This window comes from Podarcis muralis, chromosome 8, assembly GCF_964188315.1.
Source record: "Podarcis muralis chromosome 8, rPodMur119.hap1.1, whole genome shotgun sequence".
In the NCBI taxonomy this organism is placed as follows: domain Eukaryota; kingdom Metazoa; phylum Chordata; class Lepidosauria; order Squamata; family Lacertidae; genus Podarcis; species Podarcis muralis.
The window spans coordinates 68,469,077-68,489,930 of record NC_135662.1 but is presented as its reverse complement, the minus strand read 5'-3'; the positions used below and the strand labels follow the sequence as shown (position 1 = coordinate 68,489,930).

General features: G+C 43.8%; 1 protein-coding gene across 2 annotated transcripts; it reads right to left on the bottom strand.

The window, feature by feature from the left end:
- Positions 1-870: 870 nt before the first annotated feature.
- LOC144328741 (N-acetyllactosaminide beta-1,6-N-acetylglucosaminyl-transferase-like) lies at positions 871-10,565 on the bottom strand. 2 transcript variants are annotated; one of them, XM_077933344.1, is made up of 4 exons: positions 10,448-10,565; positions 5,294-6,574; positions 3,463-3,549; positions 871-1,620 (listed from the first exon to the last, which is right to left on the bottom strand). In XM_077933344.1, exons 2-4 carry the CDS (start codon positions 6,240-6,242, stop codon positions 1,430-1,432), a joined length of 1,227 nt encoding a protein of 408 aa, XP_077789470.1. In that variant the 5' UTR covers positions 6,243-6,574; positions 10,448-10,565; the 3' UTR covers positions 871-1,429. The 2 variants fall into 2 exon arrangements, with proteins under 2 accessions (XP_077789470.1, XP_077789471.1); XM_077933345.1 differs by having other exon boundaries at positions 5,294-6,769; positions 10,448-10,536.
- Positions 10,566-20,854: the final 10,289 nt, after the last annotated feature.

The window sequence follows — 20,854 nt, the reverse complement described above, 5'->3', positions numbered from 1 at the left end:
AAAATTACAATGAATATCTGCAAATCTGTTTGTTTATGTAAGAAAAAATACTCTTCCACTTTAAAGTACAACACTTAACAGACCAAAACTGAAACATAGGCAACATGTTTAACAGCAAGGGCCTAAATGGAAATGAGTCACGAGGTGGAGGGCTGCGTTAAATGTCCTTAATTCATTGACATACCAGTTCAAGCTCATATTTAGCAGACCCATTTTCATGCTTACGGTAGATGCCAAGAACTGGATTTCTGCACGGATGAAACCTTTCTATCAAATTTCAGTCTCCATTTAAAAAATAAATAAATTGTAAAACAGGGAAAGAAGAATATGCCGCTTTTTAATTTTTCTCCTCTGGACTTTTAGCAAATATTACAGGGATAGTCAACATGGTGCCCACAAGCTATTCTGCAGCGCAGCTCATATCAGCCCCAGCTAGCATGTCCAACATTCAGCGATGATGGAAGTTTTAGGGCAACAACATCTGAATGGCACATCGTTGGCTACCCCTGACATACGGCAATCATCTTTTCAAACCATCTGAGGTGAATGAAGATTTAGATGGTGCACAGAAATTATTATTATTATTATTAAGATGGTGCACAGAAATATGGAAATGATTTGCCGTTAATCAGCATAAGCAGTTCCTCTAAAGAAACTGGTTTGGTTGCACCTGAAAAGCCATCTCTTTAAAAAAAAACCTTATGTGCGAAGATCTTCCTTTTGTTTTCAAGAGAAATTGTTTTTTGGCAGTTTACTTTTTGCTCTTTTGCACTGATTTTGAGCTCCCACATTACCTGTGGGGGCGCGTGAGGCTCCCATTATAAAAAAGGGAAAGGGATACTCATGTACATTATAAAAAAGGGGGGAAGATACTCATGGAGTTTTTTCTTTCTGTGGGAGATAACAGAAGAACCCTGGTAGCCCGTATATCTGAATATCGGGCCTTGACCTCACTTCAGAAACAGGTACAATATTTGTGTGCAGACACAAGTCCTCCAGCAAATAACAAGGCCCCTTAGTAAATCTTGTATCGATATGTAGTCAGTTTTAATCCAGTCATCTAGACTACCACTTAGTGAAACCTGACTTGCAACAATGATCAAAGTCTAATTCAACCAGCTTGAAATATGAATTCACCATCTATCTTCCTGTTGGTCAAAACCACTTCCCAAAGTATTAACAAATGATACCCGAGTTCTTTGGTGGGTGGGAGAAATGGATAGTAACTCTGTTCCAAAACAGGATGCAAAATCCTAAAAATAATCAAGTATATCAAATAGCAAAAAATATCAACCAATATATCGATTGTACCGAATTTTGACATAGTGAGATGATGTTCAAGATTGGAACATGCATGGCTTCAAGCTAAACTGGCTCTTCCAGGATGCTGGCTCTGTTCATTGTCTTAGAGTAAACCATATCCGTTCCCCTAAAGGTACCAGCTTGGCTCCACAGGTATTTCACTCTCTTTCAGTGCCCTCTCCCGAACGGCCAGTTCCAGGCATTCCACAGTAGGTGGATATGTTTCAAGTTCAACTTTGTTAGCAAACAGCTGTGTACCGGATAGCAGCCACTCAAGGTCTCCAGTTCCATAGACACAAATGTCTCTTTTAATGTGACCTGTCAAGAGATAAAAGTACTGTCATCGGAAATAAAGGAGGTCATATAAAGAAGTAATTAGAGAAAAGAATGAAGAGTGCAAAGTCAACTTAATGGGGAAATCGTATTAAATGTGATGTAAATTGGTATTGATTACAAAAATTGTAAAACTAATAAAAATGATTTGGCATACATTATTTGTATACCATTGGGTTTTTAAAGGTGGAATTGATGTCTGGTGGCTAAAAGAAGCTCAACAATTTTGGGGTCTTCCTAAAAAAAACTTTTTGGGAGCCCTGGTTGGGGCAACCCTATAACCCTACAATATGGCAACCCTTATTATGTGGGAATTAAACTCGAGCAGTGTTTTGCAGACGACCTGAATTGTCTGTTCTGCCCGGACACTGAGGTCCAGCTCCGAGGGCCTTCTGGCGGTTCCCTCACTGCAAGAGGCCAAGTTACAGGGAACCAGGCAGAGGGCCTTCTCGGTAGTGGCGCACGCCCTGTGGAACGCCCTCCCATCAGATGTCAAAGCGATAAACATCTACCTGACATTCAGAAGACATCTGAAGGCAGCCCTGTTCAGGGAAGTTTTTAATATGTGACATTTTAGTGTATCTTTCATCTTTGTTGGAAGCCGCCCAGAGTGGCTGGGGAAACCCAGCCAGATGGGCGGGGTACAAATAATAAATTATTATTATTATTATTATTATTATTATTATTGCCTTTAAAGTTTTAAAAAACGAATAACTTTTACTCAGCGGACGTGCAGTTGCAGACTAAATATATGATGCAGGTAGGTGAATTAGGGGTAATTTAAGGGGTTTCCTAAAAAATTTGACGTCTTCCTAAAAACATCTCCACAGCTTTCGTGTTGTCCTGGTTTTTACTTTTTGAAATATGGTCTTGACCACTCCTTTCAGAAGCAGCGTTTTTCTTCATGAAAATCGGTCATCAGACCACTTCTACCACAAGGCTTGGCTAATTACTATCTTTATAATATAAGATGCAGCTCACTACCTTCTTTATTTACATTGACTTGTGAGTTCTCCAAGCCACTAAGGTTGTAATTCTCAAGACCCCGACTGTGAAACATTATTCCATGAAAGTCAATGAGAGCAGTATGGCAGCCAAAAAATGAACGCAGAGTAACGCTGTACATATATTCACCCTTTCATGCAGGAATTGTTTGTATGCACTTTAGTGCACAAATTTGGGTGCAAATTTGGTGTAATCTGCAAGTTCATAACCTTGAACAACCATGCAAAAGGAGCCCCATCCAGCTTTCTCTCTGCATTTAATAATATCAATAATTTATTATTTGTACCCCGCCCATCCGACTGGGTCTCCCTAGCTGCTCCGGGCAGATTCCAACAGAAGGTTAAAAATACATTAAAACATCAGTTATTAAAAACTTCTCTAAACAGGGCTGCCTTCAGATGTCTTCTAAATGTCAGATAGTTGTTTTATTTCCTTGACATCTGATGGGAGGGCGTTCCACAGGGCGGGCGCCACTACCGAGAAGGCCCTCTGCCTGGTTCCCTGTAATTTTGCTTCTTGCAATGAGGGAACCACCAGAAGGCCCTCGGCTGGAAGCGTGGTCATTCTCTGGATAGATAATAATACCCAGCTGATCGTTTCTGGAACTGCGCATTGCCCAGGAAAGAAACAGGACCGTGCCAGTGCTGGTGTTTCTGAGCCTACGCACTGCAAGTTCTGAAATGCCACAAGTTTGTTTCCGAACCTCTTTGAAGCCTTCATTAAACTGAAGGGAAAAGAGGACCTGCATAGACAGAGGTCATGGAATAAAAGAAGGGTCCGCTCTCAGTGCTAGACAGCAGAATGCCAAATCTGTGCATTTACCGTAACATTTCCCAACAGTTCCGTTGATCCATTTGATAGCTCTCAAGTCGCCCTCTCGTGTTGCATTTGGCATGGAGCCAGGGACGTCTGTTATTTGGAGAGAGTGCAAAACCAAAAGATGAGCCTTGTGAGGGCACAGCAGTTAATCTTAAAAGTGCCAGATGGTCTATTGAAAACATGGACATTTCGTCATGCTTTGGGAGTTCTTATTTATCTCAGTTTCTCCCAAGGTAATTGGGATTTCATTTGAAATCCTTCCGTTTTGTCTGCATCATCTCGAGGGGGGGGGGGGGAGAGAAACAAACCTGTTTAATAAACATTATAAAAATTATTTTCCTAAATTCCCAGGTATACAAGCAAACCCTCCAAGTGCCCCTATTTTCCAGGGACGGTGCTGGATTTACAGAAGCTGTCCTGATTTATTATTTGATCCCAGAATGTCCCGCTTTTCCTTAGGAGGTCCCTATTTTCATCAAAGAAATGTTGGCGGGTATGGTAGGTAGAGAAAATACTGGGTGGTGTCTAAATAGTAAAATTATTATTATGGGTTAGGACGTCCCTATTTGCATCGGAGAAATGGAGGGTATGTACAAGCAGTTTCTGTTTTCTCCTAATGACTTCTGAATCCAGCTGTTAAACAAACAGGAACATCCCTGTAAGAGAATAACCCGGAAAGAAATAACATCTCTCGCCATCGTGCATGTAGGTTTGAGGGATGATGCCCCAAGTCCCTTCCAATTCTTGGCTCCCTTTGCTGTTATATAAGAGTTTACTGAACTAGTCAGACCAGTTTCTTTGTAAGATAGTGGCCTTAGCTGGCCACTTAAGTGTCTTCATCAACATTCCCAAGGAGTGAGCCAGGTTGCCAGAACGGGAAATAAGCGAGGGTGTCCCCTGAGCAAGTGGATGGGCCTTGGCTCCCACTCACTTAGCTGTCCGGAAGAGAGAACAACAGGAGTGTGTAGCATGCAAGCTCTGGTTAAAACAGGCAGAAAAGCAGGAGGCACAAGGTTTTTTGTGGCAGCCATGGAGCGTTGACCAACTGGAGCCAGGATGTGGTGAAGGCATCTGTGATGGCCTGGGATTCGGACTCGGAGGCTGAACCTGAGGAATCCCAGCCTGCACAGGATTCCCCGCCTCCAGAACCAGCTGAGCCAGGGCTGGGGCTTGAGCCTGAAGGGTCCTCACCTGTGCTGGATCCTCAGGTGCAGGCACCAGCTGAGTCTGCTCTGGCTCCTGAGCTGATGGAGGACCCATTGCCTGCAGGTGCTCCACTCTCAGCCCCGTCAGAGGAAGCTGAGGTTGCCTCTGGGTCCGGTAACCCTCCAGCCACTCCTGAGCTACAGTGGCTCAGGGCAGAGAGGCAGAGGGAACTAAGTTCCTGCAGGAGGAGTGCTCGCCTCCAGGCCAGGAGAGGCGAGTCACCTGTGGACTGGGGCCGCCCTATGCCTCCGGGCAGATAAAAGCCAGCCAGCCTCAGTCCCAAGTTGGTATCCAGTTCCTGCCTGCACCCAGTCCTGCCGGAGCTCCTGACCTCACCCGACTCCCTGCCTTGGACCCAGCTTCAGCTTTGACGGACTGCCTCCATACTGCACCCTCGACCTCAGACTGGACTCGGACCCCACCTTACGGTTAACCCACGGGACCAGCACAACATCACTTGAAAGGATGCAGGAATATGCAGTTGTCCCATACGGGGATCGAACCTGCAACCTTGGCATGACCAGCACCAAGCTCTAACCAATTCAGCTCCTTGAGAACCTGTGCAACTTTAGATCCGACAACAAACCCCAGCCAACAAAATCAGAACCGGTTGGATGTTGCTACGTACCTGGTATCCTATTGAGTGTCGTCCAGTATTGTTCATCTGGACTAAAGGTGTCCTGGGACCATTCTAGCAAATCGAGGGCCCGTTCATCGGAGAAAATAAACTCCACAAAGGGCCTTGTTAGGGCAACGTATGAAGAGCCACGGTAAAGAGTCAGATTGTGGGGCACTTCTGATTTCAAATACATGGTGCTTAGCATTTGAATTGGATATTCTCCGTCGTGATCTCCAAGACATGGTTTGAAAGAATATTTGGTCCTCAGGGTATAAGGATCTACAAGAGGAACGCCAGGTGTGATGTTTTTCCCATTAAACTTTTTCAGCTTCCGGACAATTTCCTTGTTGGTTTTCAAGGGGAAGTCTTGGCCGCAGAGGTTGAGGAGGTACTTCCACTGAACCGTGGACCTCAGGAGGTCCTTCATGCAGTTCAGGTCAGCCTGGAGCCTGGTTATCCCCGTGTAAATGACCACCTCCGCTTTGGACACGAGGAAGGCGTTGGGAAAGCAATCGACCAGCTTCTTCACATCTTGCTGGTACCCGTCAGGTGCCTTCTTATCCACATGGATGCAGTAAATGTTGTGGGGCACGTAAATGGCTCGGAAGACTCGTTCAAAGGTACCAAATTCTTTGTGGATGGTGATGGCGTACGCTATGGGGAAGCCGGCTTCCTCCGCAGACAGGGTTTTCGTGAGGTAGTGACTGCTGGCCACGTAATCTTTGCAGGAAGACGAATTCCCGAAAGAGGTGCGGAAGTGTTTCCCCCAGATAAACGCTCTGTCCTGCTCTGCCAGAGACCTGCAATGATCCTGGAGGAAATCACCTTCCCGAGATTTCTGCGTCTGCCGCCGCTGTTGTTTAGAGAGAAGGAGACGCTGGCGATCCAGAACAAGCAGAACTGCCAAGCCGCTCAGGGAAAGAAGTGCAGAGATGCAACGAGCCTTCCAAGAGAGCATTGTCTCTCAGGAAATTAATGCTGCTTCTGTCACAGCGAACGCCAGTGGGAAGGTGCTCCCCTCAGAGTTGTTAATTTGGCAATGTGCTTCTGCTGCCCTGCATCGTTTTGTTTCTGTCCACCGCCCCAAGATGGCAGGGTAGCTTTCGGCTCAGCTGGCTGCTAAGCAAGCGGCTCTACTTGCCTATCCGCAGGGATCCGAGCCGAACACACCATTGATCCGAGCTGAGCACACCATCGGCCACAAAGGCTGGAGGGAGAGACTGGGATCCTCCTCAGTTCTTCCTCCAAAATTCAGTGGCTACACCTCACCCATGAAATGGCACTGTGTTCCTGAGTTACGGGACAAAAAGGAACACAAACCAATATGAAGTCTTGATAATGTGAGACTCCAGTAGGAAGGAGATGGGGTGGGTCAGAGAATAGCATGGAGAAGCAATGGGGTTCCTCTGAAGCAAGGGGGTTGGAAGAAAAGCTTCTGGAGCAATTCCTTACTTCATTTGGGGGGGGGGCAGAGAGAAAATACTCCTGTGTCAGGAAAAAAAAGTAGAATTTGCATGTTAGAACAAAAATTGGCAAAGCAAGGATGGGTGCTGTGTCTTAAAATACTTTGGTGCTGACCTTTAAAGCCCTAAACGGCCTCAGTCCTGTATACCTGAAGGAGCATCTCCACCCCCATCGTTCAGCCTGGACACTGAGATCCAGCGCCGAGGGCCTTCTGGCGGTTCCCTCATTGCGAGAAGCCAAGTTACAGGGAACCAGGCAGAGGGCCTTCTCGGTAGTGGCGCCCGCCCTGTGGAACGCCCTCCCTTCAGATGTGTAGGAAATAAGCAGCTATCTTCTCTTTAAAAGACATCTGAAGGCAGCCCTGTTTAAGGAAGTTTTTAATATTTAATGCTGTATTGTTTTTAACACTCCTTTGGGAGCCGCCCAGAGTGGCTGGGGAAACTCCTGGCTCAGAAATGGAAACTGCAGGAACTTCCAACATTGGAAGAACGGAGGAGTAAGATGGTGGAATATGTAGAGTTAGCAAAGCTGACGGGGAAGATCCAGAATCAGCACGACAAACTGTTTCAAAAGGACTGGAGCAAATTTATATTATATATGAAAGAACACTGCAAACATCTGAAAACGTTTGTAGGTTTGAGTTGAAATGTTTCGTAATGAGAATATAAGGAACTGACTTAATTTAATAAGGGGAAATATAAAAATAAGAGAGAAAGTAAAAAAAGTGGTGATAGAAATGCTAAGGAAAAAGTAATTATGTATGGAAGTCAGAAAGAGGGGCGGGGGGAGGTCGATGCTCTGCCAGAGCAATGCTTAGACTTATTGAATTATGTGTTGAAACTGTGATTATGATAAAACTGAAAATGTAATAAAAATTATTATTTTTTAAAAAATGAAAAGGATAACTTATCAATGTTCCACATCAATTCTAAGTTCCTTTGGGCTTCAGAAAATAAAATAAAATAAAATAAAATAATACTCCAGTGAGATGTGGAAAGATACAACACAGGACAGGGAGGGTCACCTCAGGCTGGAGTTGGGGGGGGGGGGTAATGCAACCGTTAAGGCCTCTGTATCTTCCTCCCCAAGCCTTGCCCTCTTCTCAGGGCCACATCTGTCACTGGCGCCTACCCTGAGCTCACCCCCCCCCCGTGAAACGTATGTTTTGAACTGTGATCCTGTTTTTTACTTGCTTTTCACGGAGAAATGGGGAGGAGGGGATACCTCTGCCTTTTTCAGGGCTGCACGGCTTAATGTGCACAGGGGAAGATTTGCATCCATTGCTCTGCCCTTAATAAATCCATCCACATGGGACCACATATCCACCCCTCTCCTGCAACAGCAGCAGCCGCCAAGACCTCACTGGAAGGCCGCACACAAGGAAATGCAGTTTGGTGGGCTGAAGAAGGTTATCACTGGTCCAGGAGAAGAACTTTTAAAGAAGAGAGGGGAAGGGGGAGCTTGCATTTCGGCAAAACGAAACTGGTTCTCTCACTTGGGTGTCTGCAGGGGGGGGGGGGGGCGGAACCAGCCCAAGTGTAGCTGGAAAAGGTTTTTGCATGTTCAAAGGATCCCAGGACTATGCTGGGGATGATCTTAGGGGGCAGGCAAAAAAGACATTTCTTACACACTAACATAGACCTATGTCCTCTCCCTCCCCCCCCACCCCGAATTTGCTGCTGCAGGGAAACTGGGCAGTTCTAGCGCATACACAAACAGCAAGGGATTCTCAAAAGAGACGTTGGAGGCTATTCCCAGCAGGGAAACTGGCTGAAAATTCTTCTGGACTCCGTTCGAGGAGCTGTCTTGGTTGTAGGACACGTTAAATAAGTTGGAGTTCTTGTTCTTAAATATACCAAGAAAAAAGCACGCCAAGAACTCAGGCCAATGTAAGTTTCAATAGTGGGAGTGGTCCCTACTGGCAAATCAAGAGTCAATAGTAACAAAAACTAATCCATTCAAAAGTATGTATTCTGACAAGGATTACAAACTCAAATAGAGATTACAAACTCTAACAGAGATTACAAACTCAAACTCATAAAAATATGTAAAACACAATAATTCATTACAGAATTAGAGATAAGAGTTTATGAGTAGAGATAAATTCATGTTAGTCCAGATTCGTTGTGGAGGTCTTAGTTTCAATCATTGAGCAGAAGTCAGAAGTCAATTATGGATTAGAAACCAGGACAGAGTTCTTGGTGTGCTTTTTTTCTTAGTTGTAAGACACGCCTTGCCCCGAGGCTTACAATAGAAAAGACATGGTGACACACAGGGGGGAGAAGCAAGCTAAGGCATCATTTCATAAAGTTCGGGTGGGAGCATCATATATATACCGTATTTTTCCGTCTATAACACGCCCCCGTGTATTTGGGGGGACTCAAAATTAAGAAAAATTAAGAAAATAGGGGGAGATTGCCCCCGCGTATAAGACTACCCCCCCTTAACATTATTTTTTAGTTTTTAAAAAATACCCTAGTCTTATACATGGAAAAGTACGGTATATGCATACTCAAAAGGGTAAGTCGATTACAAAGTGGAATGGGAAATGGAAACCAAAAAAAGGGTGGAGGGAAGTCAAGGGATTCAGAGAATCCTAAATGCAAGGTGATTGGTATGTTTTAATTAGAATTTATGTAAAATTTGCATATATATATATATATATATATATATATATATATATATATATATATTGCCCCTTGGGTCTGCTTGCCTGTAGCCATGTTAACATGTAAATTTTTCCCACTGACCCAGGATTTAAAGGAGACAGTCCAGGAGCTGGGAAAAGGAGGAATGTGTGTGTGTGTGTGTGTGTATATATATATATGTGTGTGTGTGTGTGTGTGTGTTAGCCCTGGGGCAACAGGGACAGACCAGAATTGGGCACCAGATAACATAGATTTGGCCAATACTAATGCCATCTTCAGGGACGCGGGTGGCGCTGTGGGTAAAAGCCTCAGCGCCTAGGGCTTGCCGATCGAAAGGTCAGTGGTTCGAATCCCCGCGGCGGGGTGCACTCCCATTGCTCGGTCCCAGCGCCTGCCAACCTAGCAGTTTGAAAGCACCCCCGGGTGCAAGTAGATAAATAGGGACCGCTTACTAGCGGGAAGGTAAACGGCGTTTCCGTGTGCGGCTCTGGCTCGCCAGAGCAGCAATGTCACGCTGGCCACGTGACCCGGAAGTGTCTCCAGACAGCGCTGGCCCCCGGCCTCTTGAGTGAGATGGGCGCACAACCCTAGAGTCTGTCAAGACTGGCCCGTACGGGCAGGGGTACCTTTACCTTTTAATGCCATCTTCCCTCGCATGTTGCAACAGCACAAGTGATTATGTTTGCACTTTAATGAGCAATTACGTAATTCCTACTTCTTGGACCAAGACATGAAACTGAAAGAGGTCTTGGGCCGGCAGCAGCAGCAGTTGTGTCCTAAATGCTGCAAGTTCAGCACACTCGAATCCTGCATCAGTTTGCAGCAAATAATAAACCACGTGATTTGAGCACCCCTCAGATAACAGGCGTTATCTCGGCAGTGGCGCCCTCCCTGTGGAAGGCCTCCCGTCAGATGTCCAGGAGGTAGAGAATTGCACAACTTTTAGAAAGGCAGCCCTGTTCCAAGTTTTGAATGTCTGACATTTTATTATTTTTAATATTTTGCTGCAGGCCGCCCTAAGCGGGGGAAGAAGAAGAAGAAATTTACTCACTTGCACAAGCCTCAGGGTCTGGATTCTCGCTTGAAAGGCAATAAACACAGAACCAAACAGGGAGCAGACGCCCAAGAATACCAGGGCGGAGTCTTTAGGCTTGCAAGCCAAAGCAGTGCAGAATTTAACCCCTTTCATCTTTCCATTGCTACAAATCAGCACAGCGGTTGGCCCTGGGCACAGTGCAGGCTGCAGAAAACCAGTATTGGGAGGGGATAGGTCGCGCCAATATTGATCAGGTTTGAGCTGGGGCACTGAGGAAGGAGTTCAAGCAGAAGTATACAAATCACACCCTTCCCATGTGTTACAAAAACCAAACACCGCAGCAGTTTGCACGTTAACTTGGCCGAGTCCTGCTTTTTGCCTCAGGGAGCACTGTGCATGATATGCCAGCATCTATCATGCATTAATAATCTGTACACGCCGCAGCTTTGAGTCAGACCTTGGTGCTTCAATAATTTAAGCGAGTTTCATTCGGCCTGTTTGTGAACCCCTGGTGATGTTTCCTGATGCTTCTTCGCTGCTATTGATTTTGCCATGCCCGGAATATGTATCTGGGCATTCTCTTAGATGAGCCAAAAACCGGCCGACTTTGAAGAAGTACCTTAAATACCTCCCGGTTTAATTACACGGCAAGAGGAAATGTTTTCTAGAGGAAATGAATGAGGCAAGACTTGGAATAATGAAGATGTTTCGGTCTGCTCGCAAGCAAATGGTTTCTTAGCTTGTTCTCAAAAAACAACAACTCACAATATTTCTAAAGGTCAGTTTTCCTCACTGTGCAACCAGGACTGAGCTTCCCTCCAGCCACCTCCAAGCATACAAAAAGCTATTTAATATGAAAGTCATACAGCAGATGTTAATATTACACAGTTTGAAGCGACTGGAAGCATAAGAACTGACTCCTTTTGGAAGAAATAATTGTCCAAGCCCATGAAAATATTATTCAAAGTTTACTTGCAGAACTCTTCAGAAAGAAAACAGGAACATCAAATGAGACATTCCAATAATGTCCATGCAATATCTTCTGCTGTCCAGCACAGGTTCAGCATCTTAGAAAATATTAAATAATCCAAACAGACCTTCTCTACATTGCTTGATCCCACACTACTTCCAAGGGTGACAAGCAAATTAGTCCTAAGACTTTAGAAAACCTGGGTGTTTATTCCCCCCACCCTAACTAAATGCAAACAGTATTACTTAAACTGGTTATAAATCTAAACATCAAGTTTCTCTTGTTGAAGGTTTGCATTTGAAAGGAAAAAGGAACGCCTGGATAAATAGGGTCAGCAGAAACTCGTTTTGTTTTGGTTTTAAAAGGATATATAAAGCATGTGCATTATAGTATCTCAGAATGATGTGCAGAAAACCAAAAATAAGTATAAAACTTATGCAGTGAATATAACTGCTCTACACTAGAAGATAAGGCTGCCATACCTGGGATTTCAAAGGAGGGATTTCAAGCTTTTGGTTAGGCAATTGTGGCAGTAATTTCAGTTACGGCACTTAGGGTTTGCCACACGTCCAGATTTTCCCCAGACGTTACCAGGATCCAGGGGGGATTTCCGAAAGTTGGTGCTTTATCCTGGATCTTAAGCAAGGCAATCAAAAATTTGTGGGGGTGGCGTTTTGGTTTGTTTTAAAAGCTCCACAACTTTGGGGTTTAAACCATGAGAGTAGCATGTATGTTGTGTTGTGCTGCAGTTTAGGTAAAGGTAAAGGACCCCTGACAGTTAAGTCCAGTCGCGGACGACTCTGCGGTTGCAGCGCTCATCTCGCTTTCCAGGCCGAGGGAGCCGGCGTTTGTCCGCTGACAGTTTTTCCAGGTCATGTGGCCAGCATGACTAAGCCGCTTCTGGCGCAATGGAACACCAAAACCAGAGCAGTGCATGGAAATGTTGTTTACCTTCCTGCTGGAGCGGTACCTATTTATCTACTTGCACTGACATGCTTTCGAACTGCTAGGTTGGCAGGAGCTGGGACCGAGCAACGGGAGCTCATCCCGTTGCGGGTATTCGAACCACCAACCTTCTGATTGGCAAGCCCAAGAGGCTCAGTGGTTTAGACCACAGCGCCACCTGCATCCCATCTGCAACAGTTTAATCTATGTAAAATATACTAGCATTTACTTTTTGAAATGGGGAAACCCTCCTAGAAGATGATCAGTAGAGAATATTTAAGAATTTCATGCAGAAAATACTTGGGCTTGTCGGAGCATGTTCTGCCTTATCTTCTTGTAAAAGGAAGAGTCCTGAAACAATTCACATATGCTGCAAACATCTAACTACCTGAGTCCTGCTAATGAATCATACTCCATTGTACAAAAGGAGGTCATATACAAGACAATATAGGGAGGTAGATGTTCCTGGGTGACAGCAAACAGAAGGGCAGTTTGATTTTTGTGTTTTGTAGTAACTACACTAGTGGCCAAAATTGTGGAAATCTTTTATTTGGCTATAACTTTTGATAGAATACAGATAACAGAACAAACTTTGTTGCATTACATTCTTCATTAAATTATTTTTCCATTGATATATAATGTTATGGTATTACTCCTCCAAAAAATGGTGTTATGAGCCATCAAACCTCAGAAATACACTTTTTCCAAAAGGTTTCCACAATTTTGGCCACGAGTGTTGTAAGGTAAAATGTTTGGGAGGCCTCATGTCAGCCAATGTATTATTGTTTTCATTCTGTTATTATGGTCTGTATTCTTGTGTTTTTATACCCACGCACTCACCTATGCCGGCTGCCACCTGAAGGCACACCTGTGGACCCATACAGGGTGAAAAAGAAGTCAAAATTAGAAATTATAAAACATCTCACTGACTGGGACAATTCTACCTGCTGCACTGAGTGAAGAAGAAGCACATTCCCAGGGAGAGGATCTCATCTGGCACGCAGCTGGCGCTCATGACTTTATGGAATTGTATCATTTTTAAAAAATGGATCTGTTGTCGTTCGTTTTATTTATATGCTTCTGTGTTCGATATCATAGCGATTGCAATGCTTGTTGTTATCTCATGCTACTGCGATTATTGCGAGTTGCTTTGAGCTCAACATTTGTTGTCGTTAAAACAGGATGCAAATATTAAATCGGATCCGAATCACAGGAAATTGTGCCGAATCTTGATCCTCATGGCGTTGAATCTGTGTTGCTGGAAGAACCGCAGTCAAAACGTTTCACCTAAAAGTAGGCCTCACCTGTTGGCCCCGTATTCTTTGGCCTTGGGTCCCCAAATGTTGTAGGGTTACCGCCTCCCATCATCCAAAGCCAGTTTAACCAACAATCAGAGATAACTACAGTCATCGTCCAACGGTGGTAGGAGACCTAAGGTTGAAGAACTCTGTCCCAGCCAACACCGTCAAAATTAGCAGTGAGGAGTGCATACAAATGTAATGGTATACATTTGCCAACCTAACAGCAGGCAAATTAAAAGAGATTACAGCGTGGCAATTGGGGTTTTTTATATGTCAAGCCACAGCAGCATGTGTATGTAAAATTGCCACTTGGAAATTACCAGTTCTTGAAAGGCATTTTGGATGGAACTTTTTGTCATTTTGTGGGGTTTTTAGTACAATGTTAAGGGCAATTTAACTGCTGGGTGCTGTTTTTCAGCTTTATAACAATCATCTGAACTTTTATCTCTGATATGTAATTATTCTACTAGAGCACAAATGGAAGAAATACATTTGCAATTCTGACAAAATCTTTCAGGCCGGGTAGTCTTCCTTTGTCTATGATATGCACTCATACATTCATATGAGACACTTCAAAGCTGCTCTTTATATCATTAGTTAGTGTTCTTAATGCAGAAGGTGATTCCATTTTCCACTCCAACAAATGCAGACCTAACATTCAGGATTTGACTTGCATCGGCCTCAAAGCAGCAAGCTTGACAGCACATTAAAGGGCAGCAAGCCGTCAATTACTTAATAAATTAATATATTTTTTTACTATGAGGAGAGCCCGTCGTGTGGATTTCATGCCTCAGTTGCCAAAATGCCCTTGACTTTGCCCAGTTAAAATCCCGTAACAGAAGTTGGTGATAATAATAATAATAGATTCTGAAATGCCATGCTCCAAAAACTACAGTGTAGAAATAAACAACCCCTTCATAACTTTTTCCCAGCATGTACAGCATGTTCTCTCTTCACACATGCACACACACACACAGTGAAAAACATGCTGACCAGATTCGTTCCTAATGTATTATAGCCTTTTGCTACATGAAAACGATAATGTAAGCTATTTTGGAAGAGCTGAAATGTACTTTCTCGTTCAGCTTCGGTACAAATGGGTCACGGTGCTCTCACACTTAGCCCTTCTATTTTTCAGCACTGGGTACATTTTCAGAAATGTACACCTCCACACCACAAACACAACAAGGCTACCAGAAAACAGCAAAATCTTGCCAATCTTTATTTCGGACGTATCATTAAAAGAAATCTCATTATACTCCTTTGTGATACCATAGAATCATAGAATAGAATCATAGAGTTGGAATAGACCACAAGGGCCATCGAGTCAAACCCCCTGCCAAGCAGGAAACACCATCAGAGCACTCCTGACATATGGTTGTCAAGCGTTTGCTTAAAGACCTCCAAAGAAGGATACTCCACCACACTCCTTGGCAGCAAATTCCACTGTCGAACAGCTCTTACTGTCAGGAAGTTCTTCCTAATGTTTCGGTGGAATCTTCTTTCTTGTAGTTTGGATCCATTGCTCCATGTCCGCTTCTCTGGAGCAGCAGAAAACAACCTTTCTCCCTCCTCTATATGACATCCTTTTATATATTTGAACATGGCTATCATATCACCCCTTAACCTCCTCTTCTCCAGGCTAAACATGCCCAGCTCCCTTAGCCGTTCCTCATAAGGCATCGTTTCCAGGCCTTTGACCATTTTGGTTGCCCTCCTCTGGACACGTTCCAGTTTGTCAGTGTGCTTCTTGAACTGTGGTGCCCAGAACTGGACACAGTACTCCAGGTGAGGTCTGACCAGAGCAGAATACAGTGGCACTATTACTTCCCTTGATCTAGATGCTATACTCCTATTGATGCAGCCCAGAATTACTGGTAACTGGTAATGGTAACAGTAATTACCATTACTGTTAATTTTAAAATATTGATTGCTTTTCGGTGTGGCTGTTAGGAATTTCTGATCAGATCTCCGCATTTCCAGTATATGGACTGGTTCTACAACGGAGCTTTCCAGACTTCTGGTGTGGGTGACACACATTGTAGACATGCGTCATTTCACGACACGGAAATTCAGGTTTACTAGCAAACTGGAGGTTAAGCTAAACTAAACCCAGGAGGAACGCAGGGAGCGTTTGGACGGCACAGCTACCCATTGCAGCCAGCACGCTGATGTGTCGCAACACACAATTTAGAAAGCTCTGTTCTACAGCAACCAACCTTTTTTTATGATTTTCAATTTTATACATTTCAATAATTTTACAACCATTTTAACATTTTGAAACTCGACTTCCTTCCCCCACTTTCTGCAGTTCCTTAATTTTTTTAATATATTTTCTGCATATTCCAAATTAACTTAATTTACTCATTTATTCATCTACTTTAAATATATACTCTTAAGAAACTGCAGGTTATTACAATAATCCTGCTGATGCTTTTATCTGTTTACAGTTGATTTGTAAATATTCAATAAACCATTTCCATTCTTTTATAAAAAGTATCTTGATTTCTTATGTGGTGGCCTTGTAGTAAGGTTAAAGCTTACTGGGAAATGATATATAATGTATTGAAAAAGATATTTAAAATAACATTTGTTTAAAAAAACAACAGAAGCTTTCCTTTTGGGAGATAAGGTTTAATGTATAATGTTTGTTTAAAAACAAACAAACAGAAGCTCTTCTTTTGGGAACGATAGGGACAGAACTACCCAAACTATACAGAATTTTTTTCATGTATGCAACTAGAGTGGCAAGAATGTTACTTGCCCAAAAATGGAAAGAAGAAGAAGTCCCAGCAAAAGAGGAATGGATACAAAAACTCATGGAATATGCAGAAATGGCGAAACTTACTGGAAGAATAAGAAACTGAGATAACAAACTTTTAATACAAGAATGGAAATGGTTTATTGAAAATTTACAGATAAATTGCAAGTAGATAAAAACTGGCAGAATTATTGTAACAACTTGCAGTTTCTTAAGAGTATATATTTAAAGTAGATAATTAAATGAGCAAATTAAATGATTTTGGTTATGCAGAAGATATTTAAAAATAAATTTAAGGATCTGCAGAAAGAGGGGGAAGGAAGTCACACTTTGAAATGTTAAAATGATTGTAAAATTAATAAAATGTATAAATTCGAAAAGTATAAACAAAAGCTTTAAAAAGTGTGATTGGAACATGTTGTGCATGTCTGGACTCCAGCTCAGGCGACAGATTTTGATGACTGCTCTTCTGCAGAGCAGTTTTCAAAGGCAGCTAAGGGGGGAGAGTAACTTTATATAACTGTTTCTCCCCCTCTTCAAACTACATAATAGAGTTTTCCACTCTCTCCGTGCTCTGTCTCCAGAGAGAGATAGCACACCTTTTTCACAAACTACAGCTAGTTAGCTACAACAAATGACATCTTTGAAACTGCATTTATGTTCTGAGCTCCTCCTGGGTTTATTCTGGCTTCTCTTGGATTAGAGAGACCGAGAGCTTTTAAGAGAATAAATGTGCTGTTCTTGATGCCCGCTCTAGCACATTAAGCCACAAAGCCATTCTTTCTCCCTTGGAGTGTTAGATCATAATGGTCTGGGATGGCACCTTCCGCTTGGTGAGGTTAGAACGAGAAAATGGTTTCTTTCGAGTTTTTCTGTGAACTTTTCTTCTGCCACGGAAAGGAAATGCTGAAATAATATTATATGCCTCCTCTAAAGAGAGAGAGAGAGACTTCTTGATAAAGAGGAGACTGAAAGGAAGCATGATAGCCATCTTCAAATATCTCAAGGGCTATCAAACAGAAGATGCTTGTTTTCTCCTGGTCTGGAGGGTAGGACTCAAACCAAATGCTTCAAGTTACAAGAAAGGAGATTCCGACTAAGGAAGAAGAACTTTCTGACAGTAAGAACTAGTTGTTTGACAGTGGATCAGTCTCCCTCAGGAGGTTGTGGACTCTCCTTCCTTGGAGGTTTTTAAATAGAGGTTGGATGGCCGTCTGTCATGGATGCTTTAGCCAAGATTCCTGCACTGCAGAGGGTTGGACTGGATGACCCATGAGGTCGCTTCCAACACAACGATTCTGTGATTAATCGGGTCCTCCATTAAAGAGGGCACATATTGCGGTGTTGTGGGTGGGTACAATTGGTCAGCCACAACACTCAATTGGTAGGTCCCTCAAAGTTCAATCTGGCCAATGGGATGCAGTCCAAATGGTTCGAGGGACCTATTTATGCCCATGCACGTGACCCAGAGCTTCCTCTTTCGGCGCATGCATTTGGAACACCCATCCACCTCGCCCTACATTTAGGGCTTGTTGCGCTTGACCTTGCTATGCCGTCGTGTGTCGCCTGTCTTTGGGACAGGGGCATGGCAGGAATTTTCCCCACTTGGCTGATTGACTGTTGCCATTTGGGTTTCACCTGCCGCGTAGCAAATCATCACAACTTGTAAGGTTGTGGATAGGCTCTGGTTCAGGTGATTGGGATGGGAGAACGCTCTCGCCATCCCTATGTGATGGGTATTCCGTTAAAGGAATCCAGGGACTTGATGGTTTGGTCAACCCCTGTGAGGGGGTTGTGCCCATGCCTGAGTCCAGGGGGACATTTGGGTGGTGGAGATAGCCTGTTCCCGGCTTTCCGCTTATCCAGGTGTTCACCCTAGGCTGACCTATGCTGGAACCCTGGGTCAGCGCTACCTGCATGGCAGGGAGCTAGTCGAACCAGAGCCTATGCAACCAGTCAGTTTCTATAATCAATAAAGTTGTGGCCTAAATTCTGCCAAAAACCAAACCAAAAATTTGAGTTAAGTGTGAATTTATTTAGGGGGGAGGTTTCTGAGTCTGAACACGCAAAATCTGACATCAGGAATCTCAAGACAGAGAAGCCAGTAGGAGAACACTTCAGTCTCCCAGGACATTCAATACAAGATCTCAAAGCAGCTGTCTTATTACAAAAGAATTTCAGAAACAGACTTGAAAGAGAAGTTGCTGAATTACAGTACAATTTATCACTAAACTGAAAACTATGGAGAGACCTGGTCTGAATATTGGATTCCTGTTTCATTACATATGCTAATCATCTGCACACTATCCCTTGCTTTTTCTTGTAGGACTAATTGCAGTCGTTAACAGTTGTCAGCAGGTTTACCATACCCATTGAGTCAATCACCCATCTCCTACTACCCTCCTGAGAAAAACCCCACCCTCCCACTATATATAAGGGTCTGGTGACTTCTGCTTCAGTGTATCTGAAGAAGTGTGCATGCACACACAAGTTTATACAAGAACAAACTTAGTTGGTCTCTAAGGTGCTACTGGACATTTTTAATATTTTTTTATATATTTCGACTTTGTCAGACCAACACGGCTACCTACCTGAATCTCTAATTCTGTTATTAAGGGACATTCGCCCAATACATTCAACAAGGGTACAATGCCTGTCCATTCGACAGTTGAGATGTACAAGTCAACAAGTGTCGTGCCCCTTTCACACAAGCACCTACACATGCATAGAGACATTCTTGTACCTACATTCAATGTAATGTGTGTAGAAACCTTTAGTCATCTGATTTGTGTAGAAAAGAGGGGAAGCGGTGGCATTTGCAGACTCGTTTAAAGTCAACGAAACAGCAGAGGAAGACAAATGATATTTGATACTGCACGGAAAACTAGAAAGGGAACATGGATACTTCAGGATAAACGAAGGGGCTTCTCCTTGGACTAGAGATTTATTCTCCGTCTTTACAATGCCCTAAAAAGGTAAAGGTAAAGGACCCCTGACGGTTAAGTCCAGTCACAGATGGACTCCAAGATGGCGGCGCGCATAGACGCTGCGGCTTAGTGCTCTCCCTTAGCGTTTTGTTTTGTTTTTATTATTTTTACTTGGTCTGAGTATGTCTGGCCGGGCAAGAAAGATTTACAGCAGGCAGGAACTTCTGAAGGTCGGGTTACAGTGTGAACAAGCTGTAAGAGCTGATTATTTTCGCCCAGATAACGTTCCTGTGGGAGTAGCCAGGTAAAGTCCAACTGGCAGTTAAAGTCCAACTGGCAGTTCAGCTGCTGTAGGGCGCTGGCTTTGGGATGCCATTTGTCTACACGGGATTTGCACCTTCCTGATTGTGAAGAGGACCGAAAATTAATTCAGCCTTGAACAAGCAGATAAGGAAAGGAGTGGTTTAATGGGAATCCAATAGCCAGTAACCGGATACAAGATATACAAGATGGCAGCGCGCATAGACGCTGCGGCTTAGTGCTCTCCCTCAGCGTTTTGTTTTGTTTTTATTATTTTTACTTGGTCTGAGTATGTCTGGCCGGGCAAGAAAGATTTACAGCAGGCAGGAACTTCTGAAGGTCGGGTTACAGTGTGAACAAGCTGTAAGAGCTGATTATTTTCGCCCAGATAACGTTCCTGTGGGAGTAGCCAGGCCACCGGGCTCTCCATGGATTACTATGCCTCCAGGGAGGAGGCGAAGGCGGCGTAGAGACAGGAGGCAAAGGCGGGGTTGTCGGGCTGGCGTCCTGGTAAGATTGCAGAGGAGTCCATCTAAACCACCGCTCCCTAGCATATTTCTTGCTAATGTGAGATCTCTTGCCAACAAGATGGATGAATTGAGGCTGCAGGCAGCAAAGAACAGCCTTGTAAAAGATTGCTGCGTTTTATTTGTCATTGAGACATGGCTTCAACCGTCCATACCAGACACAGCTATTCAGTTGGAAGGCTGTGCGGTACATCGTCATGACCGAGGCATGGACTTCGGAAAAACCAAAGGAGGGGGGCTGTGTGTATATGTGAACAAATGCTGGTCCAATAATTCGAAGACTGTGGGCAGTCACTGTTCACCGGATTTGGAATATGTGGCTGTTAAATGTAGACCAGCCTATCTCCCTAGGGAGTTCACAGCTGTTATGTTAACTGGTGTGTACGTGCCACCAGATGCCAATGCCAACTTGGCTTTGGGATGCCTGCAGAGCCTTATCAGCAGCCAGCAAGACAAGTATCCTGAAGCTGTGCACATCATTGCGGGAGACTTCAACCATGTTGAACTTAAAACAGTGCTCCCAACGCTCTATCAGCATGTGAAATGTCCCACAAGAGGGGACAAGACACTGGATAAAGTTTATTCGAATGTAAATCACGGCTATAGGGCTTTACAGCTGCCACACTTGGGCCAGTCCGACCATATGTCTCTGTTCCTGGTACCAGCATATATCCCACTCAGGAAACGGGCT

Coding starts and splice junctions, on each gene's coding strand:
- LOC144328741 (XM_077933344.1), bottom strand. CDS start 6,242: ATGCTCTCTTGGAAGGCTCGTTGCATCTCTGCACTTCTTTCCCTGAGC. Junction 3,550..5,293: donor GACACTCAATAGGATACCAG/GTACGTAGCAAC, acceptor TCCAAATAACAG/ACGTCCCTGGCTCCATGCCA. Junction 1,621..3,462: donor AACTGTTGGGAAATGTTACG/GTAAATGCACAG, acceptor ATCTCTTGACAG/GTCACATTAAAAGAGACATT.